The sequence below is a fragment of the Styela clava genome, chromosome 15 (assembly GCF_964204865.1).
Source record: "Styela clava chromosome 15, kaStyClav1.hap1.2, whole genome shotgun sequence".
NCBI lineage: Eukaryota > Metazoa > Chordata > Ascidiacea > Stolidobranchia > Styelidae > Styela > Styela clava.
In genome coordinates this window covers 17,867,616-17,879,906 of record NC_135264.1, presented here as the reverse complement: position 1 = coordinate 17,879,906, position 12,291 = coordinate 17,867,616, and the positions used below count along the sequence as shown (strand labels likewise).

Below are 12,291 nucleotides of genomic sequence, written 5' to 3'. Positions count from 1 at the left end.
TCCATGTAAGACCTTTAGGGGCTCCTGAAGTATGTGCACCAAGATGGCACACAACCTGAACCCTAACCCAGTACACATACTATATTCAGATTGTGCGTCATCTTGGTGCACATACTTCGAGAGCTCCAACCTTCAAATGTTGTGTCCATGAACCACACTATGAGATGCTACAAAGATATATTGTATAGAAATTTTACATTAGATTTAATCGTTAAATCAGAAAATGAAGCACAAAAATGAAATTGTAACGAGTCGAGATTCGGCAAAAAAATAGATGCATCTAAAGACTGGAAAAAGATCTGCCTTTAGGCATGGGGTGGGCAACTTCTCTAGTCGGCGGGCCAGATGTGGGAAAATGAAGTTCTCGGCGGGCCGGATTATAACATGAATAGTATTCAATATCTTAATCACATATCTATTCACTAAATGCAAGAAAGAAAGTTATAAATCGCGTTTAAAGTAAAGTTTACACTTTACAAAAAATAGAGACCAAAAAACACATAATGTACTGATGTACATTCAGCGGGCCGGTCGAAATCTCTCGTCGCGGGCCGTATGTTGCCCACCCCTGCTCTAGGCAGTCAGGAAATACCTATGAAATCAGACTTAAAATGCATGTGAGTACAAGTAAAGCAACAAGTCACAATTTTGCAAAAAAAAAGGAGGAAAGAGCACTCGAGTACTGGAACGTGTATATATAAATTTCACATTGGATTGGTAAATCAGAAAATAAAGCACAAAAATGAAATTGTAACGAGTCGAGATTCGGCAAAAAAATAGAAGCATCTAAAGACTGGTAATGGATAGCCAGTCAGAAAATACGGTACTCGCGAAGTATGTGCACCAAGATGGCGCACAGCCGGGACACAGTATGTGTACCAGGTTAAAGTTGTGCGCTATCTTGGTGCACATACTTTGGGAGTGCCAAAGACACTCATGGAATCAGACATGAAATGCATGAGAGTACAAGGAAAAGCAACGAGTCACTATTTTGCAAAAAAAAAAAAGATTGAGAAAAGAGCACTCAAGTACTGGAACAAGGACTCCCTCTAATCATCTGGTTGCTATTGGTAACCTACCAAGTAGGAAATGCCCCCCAAATAAAATTGAATAAAAAAACTGCTACAGAATTGGAAATATAACAAATTAGTTGGATTTTGCAGAGAAATATAGATAAAAGGGAACACAATTTACTCAAAATAGCAGTGGTTCTCTTAGTAAGGCGAAAGAGTGCTCCCGAAGTATGTGCACCAAGATGGCGCACAACCTGAACATAGTATGTGTACCAGGTTAGGGTAATTAGGTTGTGCGGCATCTGGTGCACATACTTCTGGAGCACCGGCAAAGTATGTTTTATTCAAAATACACGTTGAAAATAAGTGTACATAATAAAGAATTACAAACAATTATGAAATGTAAATATCCAAAATATTTTTAATTAGCTTAACGCCCCCTCAAATAAGTGTCTACGCCCCCTTGTGGTGCGCGCCCCACTGTCTGAGAACCACTGCTATATAGCCAGGAAATACGGCACCTCCAGAAGTATGTGCACCAAGATGGCGAACACCGGGACGTAGTATGTGTACCAGGTTAGGGTAAGGCCATAATTTCATCATTTCAGGTCTATTACCAGTTTGAGGACTAGCCAAGTGACTCCCGTAGTATTTGTACCTGAAATCATGGCCTAACCCTGACCTGGTACACATACTACATTCCGGTGTTTGCCATCTTGGTGCACATAATTCTGGAGTACAGGAAATATTTGTACGAATGATTTAATACGAACAGGATTAGGAACTCAAAAGTGAATTTTATCTCAAGTAGAAAGAATTCTAAATACAGTATTTTATGTTTTACCAGATAAAACATCTGAACAGAGTTTACCCAGATTTCATAAAAAGTGTTCCCATGAATCAGAATGAAACAGCACAATTTTGGGTGAAATATCGGGTCACATGTAACTTTGAAAACTTGGAATAAAATGAAGGAATGCTGATTTGAAGCAAAAAAAAGTGCAGATACAAATATTTGAAGAATTATTGGTTGCAAATAAAATCGGAACTTACTTCTGCAATACGATTAAGCGCACAAAAAAACATCAAAATGCAATTTTTACATACTGTCTAACATAAAAAATCACAATAAAGTTTGAAAAAGTGAAATTATTTTCTTAAAAAATAATTTTGCAACACAATTATGCAAAAATAGAGATTGGCAATTATCAAATTTTCACTGCATTATTGACCCAAAATAGAAAATATATATCCAGAAATGTATAGCTAAAAGCGTTGGGGAGAGAGGAAGTTGAGTAATTCATTTGGCTTGAGTCGAATGCCAGTGGGACTTAATTGTGATGGATCTGATTTCGGGCTCAAAAGACCCGTTTTTGACTCGGGATTGAAATGTCAACTGTATTATTATTGTATTCATGAAAACTAGCATTTTCCCCGATGGCTGAACATGACCCGTGATGTCATCAGTCACAGATGACTGATCATGACCAGCTGTGAAGGTGAAGTATCCAAGTCGTCTTAGTAGTCAAGTGCTCAGTTGTTATCGCCTATGAGTTAGTTTAATTATTGTTCTGGACATTCATTAAATATACATTTGAACTGAATTAACATGAAAGAAAGCTCAAATCGCCATTAACACATACAAATTTAATTCTGCAAATTTCTATGTGAGATTATACCTACATCAGAGTTAGTAACGTCAAAGATTAGAGAGAATAAGAAGATTCAGAATAAGGAAATGTATCGTAAAAGGTCAGGAACCGATGATTTGGAACAGGGTTTTACAAACTGGGGTTCGTGGACCCCGGGGGTCTTTATGACAGCACAGGGGGTCCCGCAACGATATGATAATTTTGATGTGTCAGCAAACAAATTGAAACAGCACAGGGGGTTCGTCAAAACTAAGATTCACAAATTAGGGTCCGCGACCCAAAAGTTTGGGAAACCCTGCTTCAGAAAGTATTATATTCTGGCCAAAGAAAATCCAATTTTTTGCATTTCTAATGAAAATTGAAAATAGTTTTTTTGACATTAGCTTCCTGCTTGACGGCTGATGTTTTCTCGGCATAGTTGGATCTTTTTGACAATTTCCTCCGTCTCGTTCTCGGCCATCGATTTGGTGAAACTATCCAACGCTATTTCATAATCTCCTTCGTCCATGTACGTTTGTCCGATTCGCATGTAGGCCCTGAAATGTCAATATATCGTTTCACGCTTTCAGTCTTCATTTTAGAAGAAACGAAATCAGTTCAGTTCGGAATCGCCCAACTCGACTAAGTGATCTGCTAAGTGCGTCCCGGAAATTAACTGATTATGTTCAACATAACTAATATATGATTGAATATTTTACATATTTTATTTATTATGTTTCATTCTTTTTTATTTCAAATGTATATAATCAAAAATCTATTTTACCCTTTTATGTTGCTTATTTTCTGTTACGTAGGGTCTACATGCGTAGACTCTGTTACGTAGGGTCTTTTTATCATATGCATCAGGGGGTCGACAAACTTTTTTCGCTCACGGGCCAAAATTGAGGGTTGCAAGTCATCGGCGGGCCGCAGATACTTTTAGAAAGTTGAAAACCAAACGGATGATACTTTTTATAATAAGAATCAAGCAGTGATACATCTCTCGAATAGAATATAGATTTATTTCCTCATTGCATTGCATCTCAGAAAATTCCATTTAAATTGTTTTGGCGACATTGAACCCTTTGCACTTAATATCAACTTTTCTGCGTTTTGTTGCCATTTGTTTAATTATAATTAAATTACAGGCTCATTAAACGAGTACTTGTGAATTATTTTCCTTTCAGGTTATAATATAATTTAGTCTACACATGTATCACAATAAATTCTGTTACATAAAGTATATAAACGTCAAAACAGCTGTTTTGGTACTATAATTCAGTGAAGCGTCACGGGCTGGATTATACTACTCCGCAGTTTGCGGCCACTAATGTAAGTCCACCTTGAGTTTTTTTCTTGATGAATTGGCGCCGCACAAACAAAAAGTTTTAGGAGCTGCTGGCCTAACCAATTAATTTTTGTTTGGCCTGTCGATACTCCTGAAGTATGCACACCAAGATGTCACACAACCTGAACCCTAAACTGGTACACAACCTGAGTTCATACTTCAGGAGGTCAGGCCTCAAGTCATCGTTTCTCATGAGGTATTTTCAAGCCTTCACTGTGCAACAGCTTTATACAAGAAGCCACCATTGGGTGAGGAGTCGCTTGGCAGGTTCGAATTCTGTGGGGTATAATTAAGCGCAAGACGATTGCAGGACTCCTTCGCCATGACCAGGTGGTTTATGTAACCAGAGAAAAATCCTAATCCTGAGCGAAAATATTAATCTTCACTTACTTTGCCATCACCTTTTTATCCCCGCCATGTTTTTTGCCGACTTCAACAACTTTCTCAGACATTTCCCGACATTTGAGTGCATCGTTGGCCTTCATAAGAAAGTTAAGTTATTTTCATATTTAAGACATGTATTTGCTCACCCATGAAATAAAAAGAGCACATATTCTCTTGCAGACACACAAATTTCATTGATCTTCTCGCGTAAACTCGCTTTATTAGTGAATAAAAAAGCTGCGACAAACAAATATATGGGCACAAAGATTGACTTAAATTGAAAAACAGCACAAATGATTTTGTTTCTGCGGAATTAACTATTCATCCTTTTTTTATTCTTTTATGCCGGTGGATCCATATGCATATAATGCAAGGGTACTGTAGCAAGAGTGAAAATAGCTCTCATTTTAAAAAAAATATTCTTGCTGCACAGTAACACAAATATATTTCTGTAATGTTTTGTCTGACGGAAGTCAATGTTACAGAAATATATTTGTGTTAATGCACAGCAAGAATCTTTAATCACTTAGGATAAAAATAAAAATGTTTAGCATGTCTGTAAAATATCTATTTAATAAAGGCTGCGAAAATATCACTCAGACTCCTATGAAAACTCTCCTGCCTCTATCACACGCACATTGTTATCGACTTCAAAAACTTTTTAGGAGTGACAAGTTCCGAAATTTCCCTTTTATCACCTTTCCTCTCCCCCCTAAAATAAATAAAAACTTGTTACCTTCATATAAGCGAGAGCTTTATTTGAGTAGAAACTGATATCGGTTGGGTCGTATGCGATTGCGTTGTCATAATGCTGGTGTGCGTTTGCAAAATCATTCTGTTTCAGGAACTGAGTGCCGAGTTTTTTTTCTTTCTGTGCCTGGAATATAAGAGATCGGCCGTTGCTTCAAGATATTCACAGTTTGGTTCCCAAAAATGCTCTAAATAAGCTCCTAATATCATGTAGCATAAAGAATTACATGAAAAATTAGAATACGGGATGTTCATTAAGTCTTTTTACAATTTCAATTTTGTTATGAATTCAGTTTTCAACCAGGTTTAGTGGTTTTTAACCAGTAATTGTTCAAGTATTTGTACTTCATTTATTACATCTGTGAGGGCCAAAACAATAAATGGTTTCGATAAATTCCCTTTACAATTTCAAAAAATTTTAAGATGATTTTATGGGCTAATCTTAAATTTTTTCGCTATATATTCCCATGCAACAAATAGTTTACCAAGGCTTGGCGGTTGGCACATTGAGGTAGAATTAGGATGGCTTGCTATTACATCCTGCGGTAGCCAAAGTAGAGATTTTGAATTTTCGCAGTTGGTAGATGGAATTTATAACTTTCAATGGTGATGTTCAATTTCTCCAAAGAAATTCAAGAACCATGGAGTTAACTAAACAGTCTATTGAAGAAGGCTTACAGAATTGATTTCTTCGGGGGTTCGGTAAAGAGTCAATTTTCATCCAAGACCAGGGTTCCCCAAACTGGGGTCCGTGACGACTACACAGGGGGTCCGCAGCGATATTGAGAGTCCGAAATATATACATTTAACGGTTCCATTACATTTGAACCCACGTACATTTGAACCCATGACAACTTCACCTGTATGCTATTGCACCTATGGAATTTTTTTTGTTTCACGGATAGTTAAACCCATACTAACCCTAACCCACGGGTTTTAGCACCCACATATAGATTGAACCCGTGGATATATGCATGGGTTCAAATGTACGGTCACCACATTTAACATATATCCACTGTTACTTAGACATTCATAAACGAGATGAAGTCGTAAGTTAACGCAATCGCAAAGGGTAATTGTTACGAGACCTTAACAATGGGAGTGAAAAAGTTGTTGTAAATGTAGACGATCGTAGCTTTCAGCGTCTGTGAGGTATATCTCTGTCACAGAGCTACGTCGTCGGCGATAATTGATTGTATGCGTTGTTGAGTTATCACCAGTCGAGAACTTGTGCGACTTTGCCATGGTTATTTGAAACCCCCCCGTTGATGCAAGAAAAAGGCGTGAAACCTAGTCATATGTGAGTACATCCAAGTACACCCTATTAAATTAGTTCTTTGTCGAGAGTCGAGCCGCGAGTTTGATTTTCGAACATTGATCCGTCACATTATTGTCTTTGTGTTGTTGTGTTCTAAATCCAAACGGAACATCATCCTTCCTCCTTGGTTATGCACATAAATAGGTATAGAATGTGGGTCCGTAAAAATAACACCACAGTTCCGCGGCCCAAAAAGTTTGGGAAACTCTGCTGTGGTCGACCTTGGCGCCCTGGCCCGTAATAAGAAAGGAAGTTGGAAGCTGACATCAAGAAAAATTTCCAACCAATATACTGTAGATGACTATTGCACCCTGGCCCGTAATAGGAAAGGAAGTTGTAACCCTGCCATACCTCTTCTTTATCAGTCAAAGACAACTGTGCAATTTCTGGTAGCTCTTCAATTTTTTGTTGTGGTTCATCGATTTTAGGTTCTGGGTCATTGGTTACTGGTTGATTCGTTTCCTCTGCGAATGGGGGTTCATCGAAGTTCATGTCCTCTGGTTTTTCAAGGTCAAACCCAAGCAAGGCACTCAAGGTCAATCGAAGTCTGTCATCTGTCAGATACCTGAGTGAAAATTTTCATTAGAGTAAAAAAACTTATGCAAGATCTATATGGCTATCAATTGTGTCAGAAATAAACCGAATATTCAGAATGATTCGAAAATAATTAAATTGAAATCCTTGTATCCTTTAGAATGGTTGTATTCATAGTTTTGTATCATTTTGAGTAATTGAATTCGCACAGTATGACCGAAAAAGGTTTTAGTTTACTTTATGAAGAATGTAAAAATATGTGACCATTCAAACCATAGTCATCCTAACTATCCTACGTTTTCAAATTGATAACAATTGAATAGCAATATTCCACCATATGATAAACCATCACATCACTTTTCTTCTCAATACTCCCTTAGTGTGTGTGCACCAGGATAGGGTTAGCCCATACTTTTATTCTAATTTTTTTTTTGGGTGCTCCACTCCAGGTTAGTGTAAGGGCATAATTTTATTTCAATTTCCCTTATTTTATATTACGAGTTCGGGGACTGTTTGTGTTAGCCAGATGAATATATCCCCTGCCCATAGGTTTTAGTCCTTTTACAAAATTGATGTAAAATAGGTAGAGGCTCACACGCAAAAAAAATCTCCACTATCCCTAATATATGAACGACCAAATCTGAAACTGATTCTATGCATATTTTTAAATTTCATTCTTACTTTGATAAATTCAGCGGGTCCTCTCCAAGATCTTTCAGCATGACCATATAGTCCTCCTCGTTGACATGATCTCTCGTTCTCTCATCTTCTCGTAGTCGAGGCATAATCGTTTCTAAGTTTGCAAACGGGTTTCCCAAAGGTTGGCTTACTGATGGACCTTGAGGTTTTGAAGTATAAAAGAGAGCAATGATTAAATAGGATAGGATTCACATATATATCAGTAGGGAGTGGAAAGACGTCTTAATCATATGGCAAACAACGTCCTCTCATTTCATTTTGGGTATGAAATATTTGTTTTCGGATACATGGCTTTGAATTTATAAGAATATTAAAAGTTTACTTCACTTCATAATCAGGATAGGATAGGATTCACATATTTGTCCCAGAGTAGGGGGAAAGTCGATGAGACATGGCTCGGCGTTGGGGCGCATCGTGCTAAGCGTTAGGAATACGCTCACCACCGCATCTCTGATTACCCTGCGTGGGTTCGCAGGTTCGAATCCCATGCGGGGTAGTTATGTGCGAGAGGATTGCTGAACTCCTCAAGTCCATGCTTCCGAAAAAACAAATAACTGGCTAACTAACCCCATACCCGACCTGGAATGGAAACCGGACAAGAGGCCGTGGTTCGCCATATGATTAAGCCGCCTTACCGGCTTTCCTCTCCCCCGGGATAAATATGTAAAATCCTTGACATCTTAATCATATGGCAAACCACGTCCTCTCAATTCGTTTTGAGTATGAAATATTTGTTTTCAGATACATGGCTTTGACTTTATAAGAATAATATAAGTTTATTTCACTTCATAATCAGGATAGGATAGGATTTACATATTTGTCCCAGAGTTGGGGGAAAGTCGATGAGACATGGCTCGGCGGTGTGGCGCATCGTGCTAAGCGTTAGGAATACGCTCCCCACCGTACCTCTGATTACCCTGCGTGGGTTCGCAGGTTCGAATCCCATGCGGGGATGATCATGTACGAGAGGATTGCTGGACTCCTCGCCGCCGCAGGGTGGTTCACGTAACTGCTGGTCGGATACGGCTTCCTCCACCATCAAGTCCATGCTTCCGAAAAAACAAATAACTGGCTAACTAATCCCATACCAGACATGGACTGGTAACCGGACGAGAGGCCGTGGTTCGCCATATGATTAAGCCGCCTTACCGGCTTTCCTCTCCCCCGGGATAAATATGTAAAATCCTTGACATCTTAATCATATGGCAAACCCCGTCCTCTCAATTCATTTTGGGTATGAAATATTTGTTTTCAGACACATGGCTCTGACTTTATAAGAATAATATAAGTTTATTTCACTTCATAATCAGGGTAGGATAGGATTTACATATTTATCCCGGGAGGGGCAATCCGACAAAAAAAAGTAATCATATGACGAACCACGGCCTCTTGTCCACTTACCAGTTCATGTCTTGTATGGGATTAGTTAGCCAGTTATTTGTTTCAGATTTATGGACTTAGTATAAGAGGCATTATTGACAATTTGAAATTACATGGTCAACACATTTTAAATAAACCAATAGAGCAGGGTGGAACAAGGTTGATGGCCTTGCGAGCCACACTATTATTTTCGATGTGTTAGCGGGCCATAAGAGTTTAACCAAAAAAAAAATAACTGCAGATTGATTGATACCAAATTTGAGATACAGGAGGGTAAATTCAAAATTTTGTGACATATAGGCATTTTTTTATAATACTGTTGCGTTATAAAAATGTGGATCGCGGGCCTGGGTTTGGACCACCCTGCAATAGAGTGTGACAGGTCGGAATATTCTCATTTATAATAGAGTATGAAAATTCTGCCAGTTCACCTTCTAATTCTGCTTCACATTCCTTCAATGCTTTCTTCATCATCTCGTTATCGGCATCGAGCTCAAGTCCTCTCTCGAGAGCTGCTTTTGCTTCTTCGAATCTCCCGAGAAATTGAAGCGCAGATCCTTTCCTGGAGTAACCCTGGGAGATAGAATTAAGATTGGAAAGCTGAGTATTTCCCTCATGATACATTGAATTATTTTATTTTTTATTGTACAATTTTTTAACCATAAATGGTAGCTTACTTGATATAACAAAACTGAAATACTCTCCAAACTGATGACAGGTTCTGGCTCTGAGTCTGACTCGTTAATCAATGTGATTTTTACGTTTTGTTTTGGGCAGATGGGGATTTATAGTAATGAAGCAATGTTTTCAAGGTTCCTTGTGGTCACAAGTTAGATGTGAGTCTAACACAGAGGTGGGTACGGTTTTCAGATCAAGGGCCAAAAATTTTGCCCCAATAGAACAGCGGGGCATGTAAGTATGACGTAAAGAGTTACATTTTATGAACAATGTTTACAGTATTACAAAGGCAACAGTGGAAAATAATAAATCTCGTGTCAAAAATAAATTTAACCACAATCTCAACAAATTCCTTGAGCTATTTTTAACTAAATGATCAAAATTTGGTTTTGATTTGGTTGTGGCAGAATCAGGCGGGCCAGATTAATTTACCTAGCAGGCCGTACTTTGCCCATGTCTGATCTAACACAACTAAGAAATGTCAATAAACATCAACCATTTACTCTAAACGGCTCCAAATATTCAAATTATGAGCAAATGGAACTCACAAATATTATCTCATAAAGCGTTTTATTTTGTATTGTTTGCTAATAAATCTAACATTTATTTCATCTGTTGTATCATAAAAACAAATTATGGATTGGTATATTGTTGATATTTCTACCAATGAAAACTCACCTTAGGCCAATCTGGTCTTAGTTTAACAACTTGTTCTGCATCATTTAATGATTCTGCATAATTTTCCAACTTGGCATGGGCAGCAGCTCTGTTACTGTATAACACATGGTTTGTGCTGTCGAGAGATATTCCCTGCAAAAAGCAACAAAACGAGTTATCTTTGGGCAGCAGCTCTGTTGCTGCATAACACATGGTTTGTGCTGCCAAGAGATTAGCCCTTTTCTTATACAACTCACCATAAATGGTAGTTTTCTGTCACTGATATTATACATATAAAACATCAAAATGGGTCTGATGTCGAAAAACGCAGCCATAATCTTTCGTTTTTTTATTTACAAATTTGGCCAATCTCTCACATCTATGAGCAGGAGCTATTAGGGACAAAAAAGTAAAATTTCTGCTTGATGGCACTGCACTGGTTTACCGGTCCAGCAGTAGGGCAATACTTTTGCCCATGATTAGCCCATCCCCCACTGGATCCGAACCTTTATTATTTTTGGAATTGTAAAACTGTGCCGTAATTGTAAAAATGATTATACCAGAGTATATTCTTCCACTGCTTCCTGGTTCATGTTCTGTTCCATAAATTTGTTTCCCGTTTTTTTGTATTCATTTGCTTTCTCCTGTGGATAAAATATTAGCATTACAAGCAGAATAGACCATCAAGAAATAAAAAAAAATCAACAAATAAGTTATTCAATCAAACCTTGTCTGTCTTTTCTCCCCCTTCAGCCATTTTCCTTTCAAATTATTCGCTCAACAAAAAGAATCAGCTAAACAATTTAGAACTCGCCAACAGCAACATACAAACAGTAAGGTTCCTCATTTGGAGGCGGGGCTAATTTAGTCACGTGATTTGTCTATAAAAAATATTACGTGTTCTTGATATCGTATTATTCAAGTTAGTACAAAAGATATGATTAGATACCCTGTTTCGATCTAACAAGCTTACAAAGCTAAAGTTAGAATTAAAGGGCACGAAGGTGCTAAACTTGGGAACAAGAGAAATTCCCGTCAGTGAAAAAGCTTTTCAAGATTTAGATTTTCTCATGCTTGTCTCTGGGCGAAAAAAAAACGAAAATACATCCTAATAATATGGCGTACCAAGGCCTCGTGTCCGGTTGTCAGCTCATGTCTAATATGGTAAGGATTAACTAGCGATTTGTACCAGAAGCCCATGCTTCCGAAAAAAAAAAAATAAATAACTAATCCCATACCCGACATGGAATGGTATCTGGACGAGAAGCCGTGGTTTGTCATATGATGAATCCATCTTATTCCAGTATTCGACTTTCCTTTCCCCGGGATAAATAATATGTAAATCCTATCCTATGCATGGTTTTATTGGCAGAGGACAGCGGAGATCGAGCAAGTCTACCTCACGTAATCATCTCTCGCGGGATACGAAGCGGCGCGGATTAATCAGATACCATCACCCATAATTTTAAAAAATCTTGCTAAATTCAATATTCTAACTTATTTAAAACTTTTTGGGCGTACTCGAACTTGTATTATAAAAAAACTAAGGTTTAAAAATATCTGCTAATATCTGTGAAATTAATCACAACCGCGAGATGACAGTAGCAAGCTAAATTTTACAGTCAATGATTTTGCATCCAAGACAACAGAAACGCTCGCCCTTCAGTCATTCAGTCGAGTCTGTGCTTCAACGTTCGTCTCTCACGCTTTTCTGCAATGGCTAGCTTAAACAATTAGGTGTAGGTAAATTCTAACTTTGGAGTTTTCAGACTCAGTTGAAAAAAATCTAACATATGAAGAACAGCAATAGATAATGGTTAAATGTGTTTTGTTTTTCAAATGCGGAAAAATACGGATACCGGTATGGAGTTGCAAAAGTCTGAAAGACTATAGTCTATT

At 37.9% G+C, this 12,291-nt stretch overlaps 1 protein-coding gene across 1 annotated transcript; it reads right to left on the bottom strand.

Annotated features, from left to right (window-relative positions):
- Positions 1-162: 162 nt before the first annotated feature.
- LOC120334046 (stress-induced-phosphoprotein 1-like) lies at positions 163-11,272 on the bottom strand. Its single transcript, XM_039401500.2, has 9 exons — positions 11,120-11,272; positions 10,953-11,036; positions 10,414-10,545; positions 9,489-9,630; positions 7,660-7,816; positions 6,796-7,009; positions 5,113-5,253; positions 4,383-4,471; positions 163-3,201 (listed from the first exon to the last, which is right to left on the bottom strand). The coding sequence occupies exons 1-9, from the start codon at positions 11,147-11,149 to the stop codon at positions 3,045-3,047; spliced, it is 1,146 nt and encodes a 381-aa protein (XP_039257434.2). The 5' UTR covers positions 11,150-11,272; the 3' UTR covers positions 163-3,044.
- Positions 11,273-12,291: the final 1,019 nt, after the last annotated feature.